Source organism: Monodelphis domestica, chromosome 7 (genome assembly GCF_027887165.1).
Source record: "Monodelphis domestica isolate mMonDom1 chromosome 7, mMonDom1.pri, whole genome shotgun sequence".
Taxonomy (NCBI): Eukaryota; Metazoa; Chordata; class Mammalia; order Didelphimorphia; family Didelphidae; genus Monodelphis; species Monodelphis domestica.
In genome coordinates, this window is record NC_077233.1 from 210,241,029 (window position 1) to 210,267,105 (window position 26,077).

The 26,077-nt window shown below is 42.7% G+C and overlaps 1 protein-coding gene across 8 annotated transcripts in view; it reads left to right on the plus strand.

Moving 5' to 3' along the window:
* Positions 1-20: 20 nt before the first annotated feature.
* PTCD1 (pentatricopeptide repeat domain 1) overlaps positions 21-26,077 on the plus strand; it is a 35,070-nt gene continuing 9,013 nt past the window's right edge. For 2 of the 8 annotated variants that reach the window (XM_007498448.3, XM_056806433.1), the window contains exons 1-8: positions 21-168; positions 1,641-2,203; positions 5,115-5,255; positions 6,960-7,178; positions 15,068-15,169; positions 15,946-16,698; positions 17,478-17,594; positions 21,071-21,253. In XM_007498448.3, coding sequence (XP_007498510.1) covers positions 1,694-2,203; positions 5,115-5,255; positions 6,960-7,178; positions 15,068-15,169; positions 15,946-16,698; positions 17,478-17,594; positions 21,071-21,253 — 2,025 coding nt within the window. In that variant the 5' untranslated portion in view covers positions 21-168; positions 1,641-1,693. Of the gene's footprint in view, positions 590-1,371; positions 1,551-1,640; positions 2,204-5,114; positions 5,256-6,959; positions 7,179-15,067; positions 15,170-15,945; positions 16,699-17,477; positions 17,595-21,070; positions 21,254-26,077 lie in introns of all 8 variants that reach the window. The other 6 variants (XM_056806428.1, XM_056806432.1, XM_056806430.1 and 3 more) reach the window with 6 other exon arrangements.

The window sequence follows — 26,077 nt, forward strand, 5'->3', positions numbered from 1 at the left end:
GAGAAGGAGGGAGGCGTGGCTTAAGGCGCCAGACGCGGACCTATCAGGCGCCGATCGCGGGGGCGGGCGGCCTCGCGGGCTCTGACGCGAGCTGTCACGCTACTTCGCTCGCTCTCGTTCTCCCCGGGCTTCCTTCCGAGAGCCGGCTGCTGACTGCACCGCGTGCGGGTGAGGCTTTCCCGGGGTGCCCCCCGAACCGCATCTGCGCCTGCGCTTGGCGCGCAGGGCAAGCGAACCGGGGGAACTCTGGAGGCTGAGCGCCGAAGGAAGCTTGCGGGACGGAGTGGAAAGGGTGTCCGGGGGGCTTGGGTTCGAATGTCACCGCTGCAACCTACTGAGTGCAAGTATCTGCACCTCCCTGAGCCCCAGCACCCCTATCTGTAAAAATAAGTATCAGATGAGCAAGAGTGGCTTTGGGGAGAGGACCTTAGAACTCACTCATTCCCATTTTACAGTTAAGGAAACTGAAAACTGGAAAGAAGGGATTTGCCCCACCAGCAGGCAGCAAAGTGAGACCCCCTACTATCCCCCCGACTGATACTACCAAATACCATAGCCAGCGTTCTTTCTTTTGCACCTCACTTGTAAGGTAATGTCTGTTCCAGCTGCCTAGTTATGAGGAAACTCCCTTTAGATTGTTCAGACTACAGAGTTTAAAAGTCCTGAAAATGAGCTCTTTCTGGCATTGACACCAGCATCCCATATTTGAATGGATTTTCTGTGAAAAGAACATTGTCTTTGTAGTTGGGGAGCCCAAGTTCAAACCGTGTTAACCTTGGACAAGTCATTTCCCTGGGACTCAAATTTCTCACCCATAAAATGAGGCTTAGACTAGAATTCGAAAGGTGATTTGAGCTCCAAATGCAGCTGTTTTTTCTCTCCTTTTTGACCCTTCCCCTAATACACATTGTTCTAACTTCTGACCAAATTCTCATTTTTATAGATGCATACATTCTCATTACAAGATAGGGGCCCACCAGCAGCAAGCTTTGACCGTTTCACAATTTTATGGAGTAGTCCAGTGAGGAAGGCCTTAGAATTTTATCCTCCCACTCCAAGGGGGTTTCTTTGATCTTGAGCAAACCTGGGGAGAGTGAGGTTAGAATTGGCCAAAAAAAAAAAGGAATTGGTAGCCTGAAAGGTGATGAATTCATATAATACTTTTTAAGAGGCTTTCCAGAGTAACACATTTTATCCTCATTTTATAGATAAGTAAGTCTCAAAGAAGTGAAATGGCTCATCTTGTGTCATACCATTTTAGGGAAGTGGCATTGCTACTTCCAGGTCTTCTAACTGGCTGTAGTATCTAAGATCAATGTTCTTTCCACTTAAGGCTATGCAAAATAATTAATATAAAAATCTTATTTGCAGATAAGTGGCTCAGTGGATTGAGAGCCAAATTTAGAAATGGGAATTCCTGGGTTCAAATCTGGCCTCAGACACTTCATAGTGGGGTAACTGGGCAATTCACTTAACCCCCATTGCCTAGCCCTTACTGCTCTGCTCTTCTGTTTTGGAACCAATACAGAGTACTGATTCTAAGGCAGAAGGTAAGGGTTGTTTGGCTTTGTTTTGTTTAAACATTATTGGAGTATATTTGATCCCTCCTTACCTTTATTCTTTATTTGAATTGACTCCAGGACCCAGACTATGCCATAAAAATCCATGGTAGACAACAGCAAGAGAAGACATTATGAAAATCTTACAGCTGTTCTCTAACCCAACCCTGGTAGGATCATTTGCCCTACGACACTTTCATCCAGGGGTGGGCCCCAATGGAACTAGATGGATACCTGTTCAAGGAAAGAGCCTGACATTTCATAGGGGTACATGGCAGCTGTACAGATGCCTGGGATGGAAGCAGCAGTGTGGGATGCTGAGACTATTCAGTTCCTCCCTCCCCAAACTCAATTCAAATGACGGGACCCAGAAAAGTATAAAAAGCAGCTCTCCCGAGCTCAGTGAATCATGTTCTCTGTCCCAACTGGAAACAAATGGAAATGAAGAAGAGAACTTTGGAACCCTATCTGACAAATATTCATCCAGAAAAGTATTTCGCAAAACCACAGCCAACTTTCACAACTTACGGTTTCAAGAATATGAGGATGAGGAAGATAAGATACTGCAAAAGCCTTGGAAGGGCCGGCACAACACTCCTCATTGGTATTTCTTTCAATGCAAGAAGTTGATAAAGGAGGACAAGGTGAGTCCTTTCATTCCTAGTTAGTTCATGGGAAAACCAAGTCTCAGATGTCAAAGACTGACACATCACATTGGAGCTGGCAGGGATGCCTTTGGAAATTCTAGTTCCCATTATGCAATAAGAATCTTCGCCATTCATACTGATTTTCCTAAATACACCAACAGGATCCCATCTTTATGTGGTATTCCTCTTTTCCCTCTTTAGTGCAATTCAACAGCCATGGTGCCAGGCATTACCAGGCATACAAAAATAAAACAGACCATGGCCTCTTGGAGCCTATAGTCTCCTAATCATCCTTCAGACTCTACCTCTTTATTCATTCATCATATTTATTGAATTTTGGGCAAAGCCCTGTACTAGACATGAGGGGGATGCTCTTCAAGGAGAAATAAAATTCTGGGCAGTTAGGTGGCTCGGTAGATAGAGAGCCAGTCCTGGGTTCAAAACTGGTCTCAGACACTTCCTAGCAGTATGATCCTGGATAAATCACTTAACCACTATTGCCTAGTCCTTACCCTTTGTCTGCCTTGGAACTAATACTTAGTATTGATTCCAAGACAGAAGATAAGGATTTTAAAAAGAAACAAAACTCAGTTCTTTTCCCATGAAGCTTGCTGTTTTTATGGGAGACAAGATATGTACACAAATCTAATGTAATACTACAGGCATTTAAGTCCCTACTGTGTGCTAGGCTCTGTGGGAGGGAAAAAGAGGGAATAATCATTTATATAGAGCCTACAGTGTGCCAGGCACTGTGCTAAGCACCTTGCAAATAATGTCTCATTTGATCCTTACAACAAAATCACTGTCTTAGGTGCTGTTATCCCCATTTTACAAGTGAGGATAGCAGGGCAGACAGGTTAAGTGACTTGCCCAGGGTCATACAGTTAGTAAGTGTATGAGGCTGGACCAGAGTCTTCCTGATTCTTGATTCTGAGTTCTAAGGAAAGAAATATCATTTCTATCCATAGTTAGATCTGTGAACTTGTTTTCTTAACATCATGATGTGTATTTCAGTAGATTGATTTTCTCCAAAATCTTGCATATTTTAGTTTATATATTTTAAAATATTCTTCTGAGAAAGGGGGTGCATGGGTTTCCCAATGAGAAAACAGGTCCATGACACAAAAAAGGTTAAGAGCCCCTGTTATGTGAGAGCAGAGAAAGCTTTAAGGAGCTGGGCTCCTGAGGAGCCTTCCCTGACTCCTTCAATCCACACAGATTTCTTCTCACTGTAAGAATTGAAATAATATCTCTACACAGATATATATTTTATATTTTATAAGGTTTATTAGGAAGGGTAGACAATCATTCCTATAAGTAACTTGACCACGTGGTCCCTAGCCTGCCAGTCTCTTTCCTCCCTCCCTCCTCCCCTGCTTGCTCTGCTCCCAAATTCTTCCTTCTCTTCTTGATTCTCCCCCAATCCTTTCTCGATTCTCTCCCTCTCAAGCCCAAAGTCTTGACTTTATTGGTGTACAGTATGTAGAGCGATGCAAACTTGGCACAACTGTGCTATGTCAGGAATGTTTGATGGACCAATCAAGCTATAGAGGAGGGGGAGGGAAGGATCTTCCTTGACACATCACTTATGAACTGGCATAGCATTTGCCATGTCTTCATTTGGCACTTGACAAATCGTTAGCTCTTTTTCTATATATTTTTTTATTTTATTAAACCAGGGGTCCCCAAACTATATTCAACCCCCTGAGGTCATTTTTCCAGCCCCCACTACACTTCCGGAAGGGGAACATCTTTCATTGGTGGTCAGTGAGAGGAGCACTGTATGTGGTGGTGTGTCAAAGGGAGGAATCACTCATGTACAGTACTACTTCCGGTGACATAATCCTTTGCATGGCACCTTGTCCTGACAGTAACTGAAGGAGAACAGGGCGCCGCACAAAGGATTATGTAGCTGCACAATGGAACATATCAGCATGGTAAGCAATGATGTGGAGGAGGGGTTTCCACACTGGGTATACTGCTGTCCAGTGGCAGTGATGGGCCTGCACAAGGTGTGACAGGTCCATCACAGCCAGCACTGCAGCCTCTGCTATCCCAGACAGCCACATACAGATTTGTTCATAGTTGTTTTTGTTTTTGTTTTTTTTTTATGGTCCAGCCCTCCAATGGTCTGAGGGACAGTGAACTGGCCCCCTGTGTAAAAAGTTTGGGGACCCCTGTATTAAACCCTTAGCTTCCATCTTAGAATCAATTCTGTATATTAGTTCCAAGGCAGAAGAGTAAGAAGGGTTAGGCAGTGGGGGTCAATGACTTGCCCACCCAAAGGGTTGGGATCATCAAACAGGGAATTCTGAAAAAGGAAGAAATGAGACTTGATCTAAGTCTCCAATGAGAAGAAATTATGCCAGTGTTAATTCATATAAGCATGGAACATCTTGGGACAAGTGACTCAGCCATGGCCAAGAAGGGCATTCTGTTAGATTGGGCTAACCCAAAGCCACTATGATGATATCTGGTCTTCTTTGGTATTTGCTGACAGTGCTGGGCCAAGCAGGTGATGGGAACTCCAAAGTGCTACATAGACCACACTTTGAGGCTTCTTAAGAATGTGCCCTCCTTCTCCCTACTTCAATACTTGTCATTTAAGGAGATCTTTTCTCACTTTAATTAGAGATATATAGATATGTATATAAGTATATATAAAGACATATATTTATATTTAATATTAATATTGTGTATATTTATTATATACTATCATATATCACATATAAATATATAAATGGATTTTTATCTTTATGTATTACATATAAATATATTTACATTTAATATATGCTATTTCATCTAATATATATTCCTATATCACATATGTATATATGTGGGTGGGTATAAAAACATAAACATAAGCATCCTCTCTAGTTTGTTTCTCCTTTCTCGATGGTGCCCGCAGTTGGCTGAGGCCCTGGATCTGTTCGAGAGGCAGATGCTAAAGGAGGAACGCCTCCAACCCATTGAGTGTAACTATACAGTGCTGATTGGAGGCTGCGGTCGGGCAGGCTACCTGAAGAAAGCCTTTCAACTGTACAATGATGTGAGTGTTCAGGGAGGGGAGGGAAGGGGTCTTTTGAACAAGTAAGGCCAGCACAGACATCCATTCATCTTTGTTTTAAGTGAAACAGTATCTGAGAGGTAGCAAAAAAAAAAACAATCACTGGGCTGAGAGCAGTAATCATCATGGCTTATACTGTGTTTTAAGGTTTGCAAAGCACTGTCCCCACCTCAACCCTGTGAGATTGGTAGTCCAAGTATTGTTATCCCCATTGTACAGACAAGAAAACTCATATATCTTGATAGGGAGATTAAGATTACCCATGCTTACACAGGGTTCTAGCTAGTGTTAGCTCTGGCATGGGGCAGAAAATGGCCTTGGTGACTCCATTAAAAAAGAGAAGATATTCTTCTACCCTATCCCCACCCCTCTTCATTTGTCTCTGTAGGAGTTCCGTAAGTGTGGAACATTACATAAACTATATTTTCCTTTCCTTTCCTTTTTTTTTTAAACCCTTACCTTCTATGTTAGCATCAGTACTAAGTATCAGTTCCAAGACAAAGATCAATAAAAACCAGGCAATTGGGGTTAAGTGACTTGCCCAGGGTTACCCCAGTAGGAAGTGTCTGCAGCCAGATTGAACCCAGGATCTCCCCATCTCCAGGCCTGCTTATATCCACTGAGCCACCTAATTGCCCCATTACATATAGTTTCAGATTTTTTTCAATGCATGATTTTACTGATTTTCCCCCCTCTCGTTTTCACTTTTTCATTCTATCAGTCCATCAAGGGGCAGCTAAGTTGCTCAGTGGATAGAGAGACAAGCCTGAAGATGGGAAGTCCTGGGTTCAAATCTAGTCTCAGATACTTCCTACCTGTGTGACCCTGAGCAAGTTACTTAACCCCCATTGCCTAGCCCTTGCTCATCTTCTGCCTTGGAACCAATACTTAGTATTGATTCTAAGACAGAAGGTAAGAGTTTAAAAATAAAATCAATCTATTAATAAGCATTTATTAAGTGCCTATTATATGCCAGTGTACTAAGTACTGGGGATACAAAAAGAGGCAAAAGTTCACAAGGAGCTTACAATTTAATGGAAGAAGCTAACATGCAAACAAATATATACAAACTAATCTATATATAGGACAAATAGGAAATAACAGAGAGAAGGCACTGGAATTAAAAGGAGTTGGAGAAGGCTGCCCTAAGGGTTAAAAAAATTCTTTGTTCAATGGGATGGCTCCCAGGGAAGAAAGGAATCAAAAAGGAAATTTACCAAAATTATGTTTTTTATGTATTGCTAATTTTTAAAAATTGCTTTGGCTGGTTGCTGCCTGAGACATCATAAAGCCATGACTCACAAACTCTTTTTCCTTGTCGTATATTCTTTGACATTGACATCAAGAAACCCAGAAGAGTTGCTCATGCTATTAGAAGTGTATATTCCATACCATTTGCTACACATTCAACAAAATCTAAGACTTTCAATACTAGGGACAGGCTGGAAAATCAGATCCTGGAGTTCTTGCCCTAGCTGTGCCCAGGACATGCCCTTCTTAGGCAGATCATGCCTTAAGCCCCCAGTCTTGCCTCCAGATGCTGATCCTACAAGCCTTTTTGTCATTTCAGCTTTATTAGGAACCAAGTCAAGCAAATAAATGAGCAAATCAGTGGTTTCCAATGGGAAATGTTCTAATCCTGCTAAAGACAAATACGCAACTTTGGCTTTCTCTTATTAACGATAGATGAAGAAACGAGATCTGGAGCCCACTGAAGCCACTTATACGGCCCTGTTCAATGCCTGTGCCCAGTCACCCTGGAAAGATTCTGCCCTACAGAGTGCCCTAAAGCTTCAGCAACAACTCCGAGACAAAAACATCCAACTGAATTTGAAATCCTATCATGCACTACTAAAAGCAACTGCTCTCTGTGCTGATACCAGGATGTGTTTTGAGGTCTTCAAGGTAAGGGTTGTATTTTTTTTAAAAGCCTTACTTTCTGTCTTACTAACAACTTCAAGATAGAAGGGCAAGGGCTAGACAAATAGGGTTAAATGACTTGCCCAGAGTAATAGCTAAGAAGTGTCTGAAGTCAGGTTTGAACCCAGGATCTTGTGTCTCCAGGCCTGGAACTTGATAAACTGTGTCACCTAGCTGCCTCAATAGGAATCATTTTAAAAAATTATTATTAAACTCTTTCTGCACCACGTTGTCTAACATGGACCTGCCTATACAGGTGATTACTCAGTAAATGTTGTTGGTCCCCCTCTGACTCCCCACTACTTTTCTTCCGCATCTAGATAGAAAACAAGATTCTCAGCTTAGGTGAGCAGGTATCATGGCATTTCAGAACCAGAGTTGATTCTGCCTCTTCTCTGGAATAAAATTCATTCCATTATGGTTGAGATTGAAGATTCACAAGGGCACAAGTTTCTATTTTCATTTTCAGGATCAGGAATGATTCTGAAGAACTTCAAGCATGTTCAGAAGTCACCAGGGCTTCTGTAGCCACCAGCTACAATTGATACCATTGTCTGAAAATTCCCTTACCTGTCAGTGGTAATAAGATAGAAGTCCAGAAAGAGCCTGCAGAACCAATAGTAGTCAATAGTAAACATTTTTTAAATGCCTGTGTGTCAGGTACTATACTGCATGCTTGCTAAGGATACAAATAGGAAAAAGGAAAGCCAGTTGCTTAGAATTGAATGGTGAGGAAACAACACGCAAAAAGAAACTTAAAAATCTGGGTAGGGGGAGAAGATATCAGAATTGAAAGCATGGTGGATGGCCGAGTCAGAGAAGTCCCAAAGTCATGCAGTCAGGTGAGAAAGGAGGTTGTAGGGATTTGTTTTGCTTTATCAGGCATGTGGCAAGGAGAAAGAACTAAAGATAAAGTTAGCCTCTGATTCCCTTTTTCCTTTTAAACTTAAAAAAAAAAAACCTCTTACCTTCCATCTTAAGAAAAGCAGTAAGGGCTAGTCACATAGCTAGAAGGTATCTTTTTTGAACCCAGGACTTCCCATCTCCAAGCCTGGCTCTCTATCCACTGAGGCATCCTCAGTGCCCCCAACCTCAGACTTTTTAAAAGGGCTGACTACATTTCCCACTTCAGCCCCACACTGCCCTAAGCTTGATCATTAGCCAGGTCCATGTTCCTTGTTCCTGATTCTACTCAGCCAATAAGGTTTAGAACTCCAGAAACTATCATTGTCTTCAGAATGCTTCCCAAAGCCCTTGAATTGGAATGACATTGGTGAGGGACTTATTTCTACCATTTCCAGGGCATGCCCTTGTTCTCTGGCTCTTGTTGACTTCTTGTGTCCATACCTCTCTGCCAGGCTACTAGGTACCACATAAAAGAGACCCTATTTCTTCCTTGATTTTAGGCGATCCCAAACTCATGTCCTATCAGTGTTGTTATAATTAAAGTAGTGTCTCAGCATAAACTGTAACAGTTAAAAGAGTGGTTGGCATAAATTGTGACCGCGAAAATATGGTTTTAAGACATTGTCTTGAGATAAATCAAATATAAAGTGGTCGCCAGGGAAAAATTACCAATGTGAAATATACCCAAGTCAGCTGGGTTTTTTATGGAGATTTTAATTAATACAAATAAGGAATTAATGAAAGAGAGAGAGTAAGAGGAAACAATGAGAAAAGGGCTAGGCCAGCCCAGGCCAGCCTAGGCCCAAGCCCTAAGAGAGAGATCAGTCTTTAATCCACTCACCACAAGATTTGTCCCAAGCAAGATTCTAGTGTTCAAACCCTCAAGTTTAACTCCTGAGCTCCACTCCAGCTTTGGCAAACTGAATTCCCAGAGGCCTTTTCTGACCTTCTTTTAAAGAGAATTTTCTCCTATGTCACCTCCCCTAAGTTCTCACATCTACCAATCACAGTAGACGTTTTCACAGGACTGACCATTCTTAATTCACACCTTCTTTAGTTCTCAACTTCTCTGGGTAGACTAAAACTTCTGAGTAAGTTCACACCTCTTTGCCCCTTGCAAGCTTGCAAGTTGCTTGACCTTTTAGTGATTAATTTGACCTTCATAGGTACTTAGCACCCCTTTTGTATTAGATCTAAAAACAGACTTAGCTTAAGGCTTTTGCCTCACTATAAGTATGAGTTAAGTACCTTCATTGTTCACTAAGGAGTTTACAACTTTATCTTCCCCTAAAGTATGCTTAAGTGTGGGTGGAGTAATGTTAGAGTTCTCACATTCCTGACTAAGTCCCTTCATTGTTTAAAATGGGGAATGGTTTTAACCAAATGTTCTAAGGTAGAGTCTGAGAATTTTTAACATTCACAAGTCTGAGAAATTTTAAGATTCACAGTGTCAGTGTGCAAGGACTTACAGGATAAATAGGCAAACTTCAGTACAGCATAACAATAATATAATGAATTAAAGGTTTGTCTAAATATATGAGAATCCTAAAATAATCTTGTGGTCGCCTATTTAAAATATCATAGCTCAATTCAAAATGACTTTTAATAGCTTTTATTTACAAAGAGATGGAAAGAGTAAAAGTAGAGAAATACAAAAAGAGAATAGAGAAGATGTCTAGCCTATCACACTAAAATATTGCTCCAGTGCCTGAAGGGCAAGCCCCACCCACTCGGCCTCCTTCAAAAGGAGAAGGCCTCTCCACAACTAATCTCTCTCCAGAAGCCAGGAAAAGAAAGCCAACTACTCACTCACCCAAGAAACAGTTCCAGAGCCAAGGTCCCAAGTCAAAGCTGAGGTTCAAGTCTTAGCTCCAAGCCTCAATCCCAGTCCAAGATCCTCCAAGCTCCAGATTCAGACCAAAGAGGACCTTAAACTGAAGCCTTTCAGGACTTTTTATATTCACTTCTTGTCCCTTCCCCTCTTCACAGGGGCCAATCACAATTTCCAAATTGCCTAGCACTGGGGGGGCAGTGTTTGGGGGATCCACTTCTCACTCTCTAAAAGTGTTAACTCTTACAAAGAATTCACAAATTTCTGATTGATTGGGTTAAAAGGGTGGAGCTCTCCAAATAAGTGACTTGTGAATTCTCTTCTTCAAATAAATGACATGTGAATTCTCTTACTTGATGGTTTACAAAGTGTTAAGTAGGGGTGTTTTCAATTTTGGTTGATCAATTTAAAAGTTACTGATGCTAGACAAAGAAAGTCTGATTCACACTTCTCAGTACCTATCACATAATAGGTTTCTTAATCTTGGTTGACTCAGATAGCATGAAACTGAGCCTCAGATGGTTACACAGGGAGGAGGGTAACCCCAGCTGGTAGGCCACAGGATTCTCCCCACTTGATTTATGGGGATGGGGCCTGGACCTCTATTTGCCAGATTCTAGGAATGTCTACTTTTGCAGAGGTTAGAGAAGAGTGTTCCGGTATGGTCCGATACCCCCAGGTTAGCTTACCCCCTTTCTGCAGACGACTTTAGTTGTTCCTAAATCATGCTCTAAGACACTAGCATGACCTCCAGTTCTACCAAAGTGTCCTTGACTGTGAGAGACTGATTAAGTCAGAGGCTGGGTGAATGCAAGGAGTAATAAGGTGAAAACTGTGACTTGTATAGAAGAGCATGGACTGTCTTGTGATAAGGGAATCCCTCGGGGCAGTCCAATTATAATCATCATGTAATGACACAAACTTTTGAAGTTTCAGTTTGATCCCCATTCACCCATCAGCCTGTGTCTGGGTGACCCAAGAACTTCACAAAAGCCATTTCATACCAAGCCATTAATAATCCCAAGGCTTTGGGAGAAGTGTCCATAAAAAACTTATAATAAGCCAAGAACCTCTGCCTACCCAGAAAAAGGATATAGGGAAGGGGGCAGCTAAGTGGCTCAATGGATTGAAAACCAGACCTAGAGATGGGAGGTCCTGGTTCAAATCTGACCTCAGACACTTTCTAGCTATATGACCCTGGGCAAATCACTTGACCCCCATTGCCTAGCCCTTACCATTCTTCTGCCTTAGAACGAATACATGGTATTGATTGGTGGAAGGTAAGATAAGGGTTAAAAAAAAAAAGGATATAGAGAGGGGCAGCTAGGTACCACAGTAGTTAGAATGCCTATGGATCCTGTTAACTTAGAAAAACACAGAACTATTAAATAGTCAGAAAAACTTCTGTTTAATCAAGGAAAAGGGGTCCAATGTGATAGTAGGTCTCTAAACAGAGCTGCACATACCTACACAGAGTCCAAGGATTAAACTCTGGATGCTCCAGACACTGACCCCTAGGAAAGCCAACCACACCAGATTAGACAATTCCAAGGAGCCATTAAATTTGGGAAGCTTAAATACCTTTCTAGGTGAAACATGGGGACTGAGGATGAGGGGGACAGTTGATTGACTTTACAATGGTAACAAAGGAAAATGAGGAGTTCCAGACAGGAATAGCAGTGAGGGGCTGATGCTTTACAATGGACACAAAAGGGAAAGGCCCAGCCAAGGACTGGGCCACCTTGGTAAAGGATTTTGGCCAAGGGGAGAAACCATTGGGACAAAAGAGACACTTAACATCTGATGGGATTAGCTATTCCCACCAAACTACCTTAAAGTCTATTGTTAGTGTGAGACCAGTGAAGTAGGACTTCTGTCAGGAAGGAACTCTCATGTGACAAGGTCAAACCTGAGGCTTTCACCTTTAAGCTAAGTAAACTGGGGATCATTAAATCTTTCTAGGCTACAAGTTTGGGAGCTTCTAAATTCCCTTGACAATCCCTTCATCAGAATAATTTCTTTTGCCCACAAAGAATATTTAAATTCAGTTAGAAGTTAGTGAAGGGGGCAGCTGGGTGGCTCAGTAGATTGAGAGTCAGGCCTAGAGACCAGAGGTCCTAGATTCAAATCTGGCCTCAGACACTTCCCAGCTGTGTGACCCTGGGCAAGTCACTTAATCCCCATTGCCTAGCCCTTACCACTCTTCTGCCTTGGAGCCAATACACAGTATTGACTCTAAGAGAGAAGGTAAGGGTTTAAAAAAAAAAAAGAAGTGAAAATGGGGCAGCTAAGTGGCTCAGTAGATAGAGTGCCAAGCCTGGAGTCAGAAGAGCCTGGATTCAAATCTGCTCTCAGACATTTCCTACCTTTTCAACCTAGTCAAGTCATTTAACCTTGATTGCCTAGAACAGTGATGGCAAACCTTTGGAACAGGTACCAAAGATAGCACACAAAGCACTCTGTATAGGCACTCAACCACCCTCCCACCTCACCCCCTAGAGTTTGTTGCTAGAAAGCCAAAGGGACTCTGGTGGAACTACTCCCATCCCCCTCTCCACCATGCCTCCCTACCCTTCTGCCCAGCAGCCCAATGGGTACTGTTAAACTGGGGGGAGGGGGGGGAAACAGAACTATTAAATTAGTTAAAAAAAAAAACACTTTTTAATTAGGGGGGAAAGGGTGCATGTATTACTAGGCCTTCTCACAAAGCTGTGAACCACAAACCCTGTAGAGCCTAGTCTTGAGCTGCTCTGGTCACAGACCCCTGGGAGTGTCACCACCTAGATGAAAAACTCCAAAGAGCCATTAAAGTTGGGAAGCTTAAATACCTTTTTAGAGAAACTGGGGACTGAGAATGAGAGTGGATAGTTGATTGGCTTTACAATGGTAAAAGAGAAAATGAGGGAGTCCCAGACCTGAATAACAGTGAGGGGCTGATGCTTTACAATGCATACAAAAGAGAAAGATCTAGCCAGAGGGCTGGGCTACCTTGGTAAAGGACTTTGACCTAAGGGGAGAAATCATTGAGACAAAAAGAGATACTTAACACCTGATGGGATTAGCCATCTCTACTTAAACTACTTTAAGGTCTATTATTAGTCTGAGACTCCTGAAGTTGGACTTTCCCTCAGGGAGAGACTCTCAAGGTCAAACTTAGGCCTTTCACCTTCAAGCTAACTAAACCGGGGGTCATCAGAGCTCATCAGGCTACAAGTTTGGGGGGTTTTAGATTCCATGTCCATGGTGTGCACAGGGGGTAAGGTGGGCAACTCATGGGTGGCAGAGCTGGAGGGGAACTGAGTGCTCTGGCCACTCTCCTCCCTCCCTCTGCACTTGCTGAGGACATTCCTCACTTCACTCACCCCTCCTGCAGGCTTGGCACTCCATTTCTAAAAGGTTCACCATCACTGGCCTAGAACCTGCTGCTCTTCTGTCTTAGAATTGATACTAAGACAGAAGGTAAGGGGGGAGAAAGGAACAGAGACAAAGACAGAGAGAGAGCCAACCACTTAGGGCAGCATTTTCCTTTCCAAAAGGCATAAATATACCTCAAAGAGCAGCTGCTTTCTCAAAGATCTGAGCCAACTGTGACTACAGCTCTGTAGTCTCCTATTCAGGGCCTTGCAGTATGGCATACAGATCATAGAATCATAGATTTAGACCCAGACAGAAGAGAAACCTGAAACTGAAAGGATAAATGATTTGCCCAAGGTCATGCAGCTTGTGGGTGTCTCAAGTCTCTTTGACTCCAAGCTCAGAGCTCTTTATGGCCATTGTCAGCTACAAGTAAGGGATGAGACAACACTATCCTTTCCTGCCAGGGGGCTGACAGTGCCAGGGGATTAGGGCTGTTGGGCTAGGGAAAAGAATAGGATTAGAAATGAGGATCCTGGCAATCCTTAATCACAAATCCAGGCAGAGGGTGTGTTTCTTAAGAGCATTAAATATCCTGATGGCTAAGACCAGACTTTGGCAACCAGTTGTTGCAGGAACAGAGATGTAGACCAAGAGATCAGGAGGTAAGATACAAGATGGGAATCAACCACTCAGTATCTCCTCAAGCTGTTTTCTGGCCATTACTTCCACAGCCCACTTCTTGCTCTGAACAGTTATTGGTGGGATGATAAAATACTCTCACCCCTCCTCACTCAGCCTTGCCAGTAAAACATTGGGCTCAGACACTTGTGTCCCAAAGAGGCTTCATTGTGGAAAATTCAAAAATAAGGCTGAGGAGGGGAAGTCTAGTCTAAGCAGAGGTGATAGAAATGAGAGACTTGGGTCAGGTCACTTCTGTTTTCAGAGCCTCCGTTTCCTCATCCATGATATGAATGGGTTTGGCTAGATGACCTCTAAGGTCTCTTTCCTCTCAAGATCTATGATTTTCTTCCTCTGGCCTTTAGTAATTGTGTGTCTGTGGACAAGTCACTTAACCTCAGTTTCCTCAATAGAAAATTTGTAAACCAGTTGAACCTACATTACAGAGTTAGTGTGAATCTTAAATGGAATTACAAGGTTAAAGCACTTATAAACCACAAAATGCAATGTCAGTTGTTATTGTTATCCAAATACAGATACTGGAGACAAGGTGCTATTGTACATTTAAGAAGTTAGGCTTCCTGGGCATCTAGGTGGCTCAGTAGATAGAGGGTCAGACCTAAAGATGGGAGGTCCTGGTTTCAGAGGTGACCTCAAACACTTCTTAACTGTATGATCCTGAGTAAGTCACTTAACCCCCATTACCTAACCCTTATCACTCTTCTGCCTTGGAACCAATATATAGTATTAATTCTAAGACAGGAGGTATGGATGGGGTCTGCCCTCTAGAAATCCAGAGTTTAAAACAGGCAGTAGTTCCATGCATCCTGAAGAAAACTATTTAACCACTTCATAAATGGAGATGTGAGATTGACTTTCTTTGTCCATCCAGGATAAATATATTTAAGGATTAGAGAGTTCATTTTCTTTCCCTTTGATTGCTGAGGGTTAAATTACCTAGATATCATACTGGGTATCATTTAAATAAAATTAGCTACAGATGCTGCTTTCTAAGGGCTTATGTTCTAAAACAGATCATCATTCAGACAATACCTTGGGGCCACCCTGGATTCAAAATAGTCACAAATTTTTCCTGCTTTAGGAAATTGTCCTCAAAGGTCATGCTGTCACCGAAGAGACTTTCAATTTCCTACTTATGGGTTGCATAACAGACAAGAAGACAGGCTTCAGATATGCCTTGCAGGTCTGTACCTTTCCCCTTGAGGGTTTTGGGTATGAAGCAAATCCTTTCAAGGTAGTGGGATAGAAATAGGAAATATATGCCAAATGGCAAAGAATGTGGTGATGCTGGATAAGAGATGAGCTGGGGGGAAGGAGGGGGGGTAGCAGTAACTAGAATCCAAGTCATTTTGTCTTTTCCTAAGGGAAACTGGGGCAGAGCTGGGCACAAGTGGTATTTAGAGGGCCCTTTCTTTGTTCTTGCTCATAAAAATGCCTTTCTGAAAACGCTTCTGGATAGTTTAAAAGTAAAGGCACAGACACTTCCTGGCTGTGCAACGCTGGACAAGTCACTTAACCCCCATTGCCTGGCCCTTCCTGCTCTTCTGCCTTGGAAGCAATACTTAGTATTTATTGTAAGATGAAAGGTAAGGGTTTAAAAACAAAAAAGTAAGGGCACATCTTTCCCCAAATCCACCTTCTCATGAGTATTGTTCAGATGTGAGCCAGTGACCATGATATGTCAGTAAACATTACTGTCAGCTCAGGGAAAGGTCAGTCAGCTATGCTGGCATACTTCCTTCTCCTGCCCAGATCCCCTGGGCACTAGATTGGGTACCCAGAGAAATTTCTTGCTTACCAGAGACCTGAGTCCAATGTCACTTCATTCATCATATCCCAACCCCACCCAGAAAACATTATCTGAGTGTCTGACCCCAGCTGACCCAGCCTTGGTTCTGAGAGCTCCTCTGAAATTTATTTCATTATTCAGAGGAAACATCACTTTTTCTTCTGGAGCAGGTTTGGCGACAGATGTTGAAAATGGGGATTAAGCCCAATGCTCACAGTTACAATCTGATGCTGTGTGCAGCTCGAGATTGTGATCTAGGGGACCCCAGAGTGGCTTCAGATTTGCTTCTGAGGCCTGAAGAGGAGCCAGCCCTGCTCCAACTGACAGCAGGCAAGCAGCACCGAAGGAAGCAAACACAAGAACAGAAGGCCACCTCAGTCAAGCTGCATGTGGACTCCCTGGAGAGACAGCTATTCCAGGGAATTTCCAGGGAGGCCTGGGATCCTCTGGACCTCCAGAAAGCCAGAGAGACCAATGAGGTTCAGCCCAAGTTGGAAGATGGCAAAGGAGGACTTGACTCTAAACCTGCTGATTCCCTGGTGGTGCTAAACCAAAGTCTGAGTAGTCCAGAGCCCATGAAAGCCAATGTTGCTGGATTTTTAGAACCTGGTTGCCCCCTGCCAAACTTGCTGGATCTCACAGTATCTCACCTGAATGTGATTTCTTTAGGGACTGTTACTACTCCAGCTGACAGGTTGGCTTTAATGGGTGAGATGGAAGGCTTCCTGAGTAAGATGAAGGAGGACCACCTTGTACCTAATATCAAAACTCTGACGATGTTGGCTGAGATTGTCAGGCCAAACAGTGCATCAGAGTCTTCATTGTTGGCCATTCTTGATGAGCACAAAGTGGAAGCTGATATTACATTTTTCAACACATTGGTGAAGAAGAAGAGCAAATTAGGAGACCTACAAGGAGCAAAGGTAAGGTGAACTCTAAACACTAATACATCTTTTCTCTCCTAAATTAGGATGAGGAAGGGGCAGACAGGTAGCACAATGGATAGAGTGCCAGACCTGGATGTAAATATGGCCTTATACACTTCTACCTGTGCAATCCTGGGCAAGTCACTTAACCCCAATTGCCTAGCCCTGGCTGCTCTTCTGTCTTAGAATTGATAGATAGAAGGCAAGGGTTTTTAATTTTTAAAAAGTAAAGAATACAGTTCCAAGGCCCCACTTAAAACCTTCTCCCTTTTTCATTGTCTCTCCCAGCAACTGTCAACAGATCTGGGTCCTTTCAGAGAGGGTTTCTTTTCATTGCTGAATAATAAGGTTCTTCCTGTTCTCCCCTCACCTTTAGGTGATTCTCATCTCTTCCCCGTTATGTTGTCCCTTTACTACGAGGGGAACAGAAGAACAAGAGGGGCCAGTGAGCTGTCACAGCCTTTTTGAAATCTGTATATTCTTTAGGCCTTTCTTAATTTAGGAAGATCAGAACTTTCTTGAGCGTCAGAAAGAAAGAGCAAAAGTCATCCCCCTTAAGTTGATTTAATTTCATTTTAGTAAAGCAGTGGCCAGTCAGCTTCATCACAGCTTTGACCATCATGTGACTGAAACAACTTCAGAAAGGACTTAGATGGGAAAGAACAGGGAGCATGGAGCATGCCTCATCCTTTACCTCCCCAGTACCTAGCAAAGTGTCCTTTATACAATGGTGCTCAAGAAATGTTTGTAAGTGGCATAAAGATCTGTTCTTTCAGGAGCTGCTTCCCATCTTGGCAAGGAGAGGAATCGTCCCTAACATGCAGACGTTTTGTAACTTGGCTATAGGCTGCCTCAAGAAAGCATATGGAATTCAGCTACTTGCAGATATGAAGGTAAACAGACCTTTTTTTTTTTTAAACCCTTACCTTCCATCTTAGAATCAATACTGTGCATTTGTTCTAAGGCAAAAGAGTGGTAAGCGCTAGGCAGTGGGGGTTAAGTGACTTGCCCAGGGTCACACAGCTAGCAATTTTCTGAGGCCACACTTGAATCCAAGGTCTTCCTGGCTCTCAATCCACTGAGCCACCTTGCTGCCCCCTAAACAGGCCTTCTTGATGACTTTCTTTTAACAGTGTTTCAAGGTATCCAGTTTACAGAGTAGTCAGGAACACTCATTTAAATTTTCATGGTCAGCCCCAGAAAAAAAGTTGCTCAACTCTTCCTTCTTGATATTTACATTCTCAGATAACTTTGGTAAACACATAGAAGATTATCTTAGGAAAATACCTTTGCAAACCTTTAAGGTGGCATATCTATGAAATGATAGTAATATTAATGCAGTGTTAACGGTAAATTTGGGGTTGAGACTGAAAATTAATTTAATTGGTCACCAGGGATTTAATTTCTAAATCCCAATGAAACACTCAAGTCAGAATGGAATTTTATGGTGGTTTATTTACAATAGAAAGAAGAAATTGAGAATGAGAGAGAGAGAGTGAGAGAGAGAGAGAGAGAGAGTTAGTTCAGAGGCCTTGGCCAAGGGGGCCTCCCCAGAAAGCCAAGGGAAAGGGGAGTCAGTCTTATCACTCACCACGTGATGCTCAATAGAAAGGCAGTTCTTTACATCACTTCCTGTGTCTCACATGTGCCAGTGGTGACTTAGTGGCCTTAGAACCAGGAAGGTATCTCTGATCTCTACTGATTGTGTTTTTGTGTTTGATCCGAGGCAAGGCACTTAACTTCTCGTGGCACTGGGTAATCTCTTAAGCAAGGGTTCTTAGCATTTTTTATATCATGGACTCCTCTGGCAGTTTGTTGAAGCCTGTGGACTAGAAATGATGCTTTTAAATGCATAAAATAAAGGGCAGCTGGATATCACAGTGAACAGAGAGCCAGGCCTAGAGATGGGAGGACCTGGCTTCAAATCTAGCCTTAGGCAGTTCCTAGTTATGTGACCCTGGGCAAGTCACTTAACCCCCATTGCCTAGCCCTTGCCTCTCATCTAACTTAGAATTGTTACAAAGACAAAAGGTAAAGGTTTTTAATGAATAAAGTAAAATTCTTAGGATTACAAAGGAAACCAGTTACATTGAAATAAAGATACAACTTTTTTTCCCCAAGTTCATGGACCCTCTGAAATCTATCCACAGAACCCTTCCAAGTCTGTAGACTCCGTGCCTCAGATCTCTGGTTGTTGAGGTCACAGAGGCAAGGGATTTTTCTGGGTACCCAATCTTGGGAAGGCATCCTCTGTCCTCAATGAGGGTAGTGCCCAGGAAAAGGAAGTATACCAGCATGGCTGATTGACCTCTCCCTGAGCCAACACTAATGTTTATTGGCATATCATGGTCACTGGCTCTCATCTGAACAATACTCATGAGAAGGTGGATTTGGGGAAAGATGTGTTTTTACTTTTCTTTAATCCTTACCTCTCATCTTAGAAAAAGTAATTTCCAAGAAGGTGTTAAACCTGGAAATATGAGAGAAAGTGTGGAGAAAGTAGAGAGAATAAGGGAAAGGGATGCCAAGTCCACCCAAGGGCTCAAGGCACCACTTGCAGACAAAGGATCTCTAAGACTATGAGTTGCAGTGAAGGGGTTACCCTGAATTGGCACTCCTCATATAAAAGTTCCTTTCATTGAATTCCCAAGTGTAGTCCCTATTCTGTGAAGTTAGAAATTTATAACATTATTTAGTGTTGAAGTTCTAAGTGAATTGTGAGAGTATAGATTTAAAACTAGAAGAAACTCTGGAGATGATCTGGTTCAATCCCCTCATTTTGCAGATGAGGAAACCTGGGGCCCAGCAGGGGCCTTGTCCAGGATTATCCAGCTAATCAGTGGTAGAACTCATATTTATACTGAGGTCCTCAGACCCCAAATCCAGCACTCTCTCCACTCTACAAAGTTGAGAGGCATTATGGAGTGGTTAGCATAAAAGTTTCTAGTTCAGAAAGAGTAGTCATCACCTCTCATTGTTGCTATTTCATGGAAGAGGTGGAATTTAGTTTCCTAAACAAAGAAGGGAGAAAAACTTGGTTATTAGGTCAACAATCAACATTTCAAAATAGGATTCTCACTGGGGGAGGCAACATCCATAGAGAAGAGAGAGAGAGAGAGAGAGAGAGAGAGAGAGAGAGATGGTCTTAATTGGATGCCTGAGGTTTACAGAATACAGCCAAATCTGTCTGTCTGTCTGTCTGTCTCTCTCTGTGTCTCTCTCTCTCTCCCTCCCTCCTTCCCTCCCTCTCTCCCCTCCCCCCCTTTTCTCCAAAGGCCTGATCTGTTTTGTGCCTCCTGTGACAAATAACATTCAGCCAATCTGAAATAAAACAAAGAGGCAAAGCTCCAGACCAATAACAGGTTTAATGAGAAAGACTGGTGTCTCTCAGCAAATTTGGGTATTTAGGTTTGCCTCCCCACCTAAAACAAGTGAATAAAACTTTTTCTCCTTTTGTTATACCCTAAATTATATCATCATTAGGATGGGAAATACTATTAAAGACAATGGGTGGGAGATATATTTCCTAGTAATGTTGGGTGTTATCTTCTTGAAGAGGTATCTCGACTTCTTATTGAAATTCTTGGTTAGTAGGTATGGCCTTCAAGTTTATGTGCTAGGCCATGATCTCATATTAATGAGAGGTTCAAGGCATCATCACTCCTCTGAGTGTGCCTTGTATAGTATTGACCCATGGCCAGCAGGTCGGCAAAGATTCAAGGCCCCTACACCTCATGACTAAGATGGTTGATATAGAGTTACAGTTAACGGGTCGGGGGGAGTAGCTAGATTTACTGTGCAGTTAAAATTTCTCCTTTATAAAATATAATTACTAGAATTTTTATTAATTTTACTATAATTCTGTTAAGTCACTAATTCATCATTGTCCTAGATTCAGTCATTTCCTTTGGCTAAACACTGATTAATTCTATCGTCTGGGGTCTTATTTAAAGAAATCAGGGATTCTCCTTCTCTTCACTTTAGAAAATAGTCATGGGCCAGCTCTAGTAATCACTACCCGACCATGAATCCCCATCTGTTCTTCACCCAAAACAACATATGACTCCCTCCCTTTCCCAATGATTGCCCTGTGTCCCCTACATGCTACCATAAAAGGTTCAGCTTGCTTCAGCTCCCTTAGTAACCCCATATTTATTTCAAGGAAGAGCACAACTTGATGCCTTTGTGTAAAGTTCCGACACATTGGTTCCCTCTGACCAGAGATATCCATAGCTGACTTAACTGAAAGATTAATTTAATTCCTTCTTCCTTTAAATCTGACTGTTGGCAAAACATCAAAGAACTCTGTGCTACTGGCTTCAGTCAGTCCCTGGGGAAGCTCCCTAATTAATATGTCTGGCTGTTTCAGAAATGCGGGATTGTCCCCAACACCCATGTCTACAGCACCCTCATCAATACGGCTGTGAAGAGGCTGAACTATGCTTATCTCATAGTCATCCTTCAGGACATGAAGAAGAACAAGGTCCCAGTGAATGAAGTCATAATCCAACAGCTGGAGTTTGCAGCTACGTACCCTCCAACATTTGACAGGGTATGTAATCTAGGTCTTAAAGAAGAGTTATATCCTGGAAATGAAATAGCAAAGTCTTTCTTTTAGAGCTTGGTGCATATAAGAAAATTAAAGAGCAGAGGATAGCAAAATCCACATTCAGTTCAACCTTCTGCTACATTTATCTCAGCTAAGGATGCCTATAGTGCGGTACATAGGTGGACAGATCCTTTTGGCTTCTCCTTTCTAATCTAGTATCAGCCAATTACTAATTGTTATGGATTTTAAATATCTCACCTTAGCTGTGACATAAATCCTCCAATCAGAAGACTGGTAGTCAGTCTTTTGCAAATAGAACAGTTAAATTAGTGTGCAAATAAGTTTTGCCTAGCTTTCTCTTTATATAAAAACTTATAGAAAAAGCTACCCTCATCTTTGATGCCAAAGCAGTTTCTGATCCTCAGGTGTTCCCCCTAGAACTCTGAGTGGTGTTGGCCATATTTTGTAGAATCATAGCATTATGTAGTGTGACAAGGAAATCACTTTAAAAGACTGATATATATTAATTTAAGGTCACCAAGGAATTCAGCTATGTAATTCCTAAATGAAAACTCAAGTCAGCAGTCAACCTTTTATGGAGTTTAATTACAAACAGGATGAAGAAAGGTATTAGAGATAGAGAGAGAGAGGGAGAAAGAAAGGGGAGAGAAGGGAATAGGGCTTAAATACCCCTTCTGTTAGGCTGGGCCAAAAGGCCCAAGCCCTTAGATAGCTGAGGCAAAGAAAGGAGATCAGTCCCTATTACTCACGTGACCAAAATGGAGAAACAGTCTCAGGGGCCTCCACCTCCAGCTTCCTTCAGAGCAGCTTCCTTCAGAGCCAGCACAACCTCTCAGAGCCAAAACCTCTCCAACCAACCACCCCCTTCAGTCCTCAGACCCCTCTCTCTTTAAGCAAACCATCCAAGTTCCCTCCCCTCAGTTCTCACATCTACCAATCACTGTCCATGTCTTCCCTGTGCCAATGGTGGCTCTAGCTTAACCCAGGACTGCCCAGAGGTCTGTGGCTTTGCACATGTCTGTTGAAGGTCATATTCTCAAATAATTAAATTTTGATCTATGCTGCAGCCCTTCCTAAATCCTGTTAGGACTGAGTAGGGTGGAGATTGCAATTTCCAAGACCTGGTTCTGTCATTCCAAGTATCTCTATTGTATCAATTCTAAAATCAATCATGACTCAAAGAAATTCCTGTTCTATGCTTAAGCATAGGTCAAAGCCCTTTCCATTGTTCAGCAAAAGGTTTCTGTCCTAAAGTAATCTTAAGAAGGGAGGAGGAGGAACCTCCCATGCCAATGGGGTTCACATTCCAATAGAGTTCCACTATCAATAGGAAATTTTTCAAGTATGAAATTTCCCAATAGTGAAATTTCCAACATTTATAAGTCTAAGAAATTTTAAGGTTTACAGTAGTATGGATTTAGAGATCATCTTGCTCAGACTCTGGAATTTTACAAAGAAAGTAGGGAGACAGCTTCTAGAGAGGAGTCAAATGAACCACCCAAGGTCACACTGGTAGAGTTTATATAGAACCCAGGTCTCCTAACCCTTACAGAAATACTTTATCTATGCCCCTTAGGGCTGTGCACTTCTACAGGTAGGGTTTAGGAGGCAAACAGTGGAGGGGGCCCTTTGTCAGTGCTGCAGTATTGTAAAGGGTGAATCCCAAATAATAAAATACCCAAGTCAGCTGCCAAATTTTATGCTGATTTAATTGATATAGTAAGGAAGATTTAAAGAAGGGGCTAACACCGGGCAGGAAGATAGGAGATCTAGAAAGTAAGGGTTTGAGTGTGAAGGAGGAAAGAATCAGCTTGACCTCCAAAGAGGCTTAGCTAAGATGCCCAAACCTAAAATCAGCTCCAGGGCAAACTCACCATCCAACACTCCAAGATGACAGAACGCTTAGCACGCTGCCAGCCAGAGTCATTTCTCCAGGGAAAAAGAGAGAGGCAAAAACTGACGTGCCTTATATGGAAGTTTTTACATCACTTTTATGCGTCTTATCTGGGAGGACTTAACCTGACTTAGGACAGCCCAGAGGTCTGTCCTTTTTTTGCACATGTCTGTTGAAGGCCATCTCCTCAGATAATTAAATCTTGAGTTTGATGCAGACCGTTCAAAATCTTGTTAAACTGACTAGGGTGGAGAATGTGGGTTTTCCAAGATCTGATTCTGTTATTCCAAGTATCTCCATTGTATTGATCAGGAAATAGCTAAATCAGATCTTCTAAAGAATGGTCTGATTAGGGTGGAATAGTTTTAAAATACAGTATAGGATTAAAAGGGAGGAAGATGGGTAGCACACTGGGTAGAACCAGACCTGGCACAAGAGATCCTGAGTTGGCCTCACACTTCCTAGCTATGTGACCCTGGGGAACTCACTTAGTGCCTACTGCCTAGCCCTTCCCACTTTTCTGCCTTGGAACCAACATACAGTATTGATTCTAAGATAGAAAGTAAGGGTTTGTTGTTGTTGGGTTTTTTTTTTTACAAATGAGGTTAAAGAAAACTCTTGGACTTCTGCGTAAGCATGGTGGCAATCTAGACACAGGACACTTCCTCTCCCCAGCACATGTAAAGGATAATTTAGCATTGTGATCTAAACTATGTTAATTATTGGTCACCATGGATATCCCAAATAAAAGAAATACCCAATTCAGCTGGAAATTTATGATGATTTAATTAATATAGTGGAAAGAAATTAAGAAGAAGGGAAAAGGAAAAGAGGAAAGAGGAAAGAATCAGCCTGAACTCCAAAGGGCTCAGCCAAGATGCCTGAACCTGAATCAGCTCAAGGGCAAACTCACCTCCAAACCCAGACAATAGCTGCTACCACACCAAGATGTCGGAACACTTAGCACGCTGCCGGCCAGAGTCACCTCTCCGGGGAAAGAGAGAGAGAGAGAGCAAGTGACATGCCTTATATAGACGGCTTTACATCACATTCCTGTGTCTCATCTGTACCAATGATAGCTTAGCTTGACTTAGGACAGCCCAGGGGTCTATCCGCTTTTTCTGCACATGTCTGTTGAAGGCCATTTCCTCAGATAATTAAATCTTTGAGTATGGTGCAGGCATTCCTTACCTTGTTAAAATAAGTAGGGTGGAGAAATATATAGTTCCCAAGACTTGATCCTGTTAAACCAAGTATCTCCATTGTTACTAATCAGGAAATAGCTAAATCAGGTCTTCTAAAGTACGACATGAGTAGAGTAGTTTTAAAATTCACACACACACACACTGACAAAGACCACCTCAAAAGATCTTAAAAATCATTTTCAGAATAATGGAAGAACTGTACAGTAGGGCATAGCATTGAAGGTACGTGGGATTAGGGCCTTTCCAAAATATGAGAGGGTGAAAAAGCTTCCACCCAAACACGAGCCAATCCACCCTCCCCCACCCCACCTACAGAGCCAGAGCAGGAGCCAGTGCATGCCAGAACCAGCGAGCAAGCAAGGGGCATGTCTAGAGTGAGCAAGGGGCACTTCTAGGTCCTTGGGAGCTGACTAGGACCGCTGGGGACCTACCCCTGAAAGCAGATAGACAGGAAACCCCAGCGCACTCGAGGTAGAGCAGACCTTAGGTTCTCAGAGCCAGGGCACCCACCAGAACCAGCGAGTGAGCAAGGAGCACCTCTAGAGCGAGCAAGGGGCACTTCTAGGTCCCTGGGAGCTGACTAGGACCTCCAGGGACCTACCCCTGAAAGAAGCTAGACTGGAAACCCATGCGGGCAGGGGAGCGCAGACCTTTGTGATATGGAAATCACATTAAAAGACTGATATATATTAATTTAAGGTTGCCAAGGAATTCAGCTATGTAATTCCTAAATGAAAACTCAAGTCAGCAGTCAACCTTTTATGGAGTTTTTTTTTAATTACTAACAGGAGGAAGAAAGGTATTAGAGAGAGAGAGAAAGGGGAGAGAAGGGAATAGGGCTTAAATACCCACTCTGCTTAGGCTGGGCCAAAGGCTCAAGGCCTTGGATAGCCGAGGCAAAGAAAAGAGATCAGTCCCTATCACTCACGTGACCAAAATGGAGAGACAGTCTGAGTGCCTCCACTCCAAGCACCAGGCTCCAATACACACCTTTCCTCCACACAGGAAGTCCCCAGACTCCTCAGCTGTCCTCTACCTCACTTCCTGTGTCTCCCCTGTGCCAATGGTGGCTCTAGCTTAACCCAGGACCGCCCAGAGGTCTGTCCCCTTTGCACATGTCTGTTGAAGGTCATATTCTCAAATAAGTAAATCTTGAGCTTTGCTGCAGCCCTTCCTAAATCCTGTTACCCTGAGTAGGGTGGAGATTGTAGTTTCCAAGACCTGATTCTGTCATTCCAAGTATTTCTATTGTTATTGATCAGGAAATAGCCAAATCCCATCCTCTAAAGAATGGTTTGAACAGGGTTGAGTAGTTTTGAAATTCACACCTTGGACACCCTGGGAAGGTAGCACAGAGAAGAGCTGCAAAGGACTGTGGAGATTCGAGAGCTTGCCTCAGGCAAAATCCTTGCTCCTTAACTACATACACAGGGAACCTGCCCAGCTCACTCAGATTTCTGACTAAAAAGGAAAGGAAAAACATAGATGGAGATGTCTAATTGTGCACAGGAGCCTCAAAATCCTTCAAAAACAAAAAAAAAGACAGTGACCCTCAAGAATTTTTACAGAGGAAAAACCCAGGCTACAGAGAAAATACTGGACGAAATTCAAACAAAGGCAAAACCTTCTAAAAAATGGAAATTGTCCACAAGCCCTGGAAAAATTTCAATTGGAGCTTATCAAAAAGATGGAAGCCTTCTGGCAAAA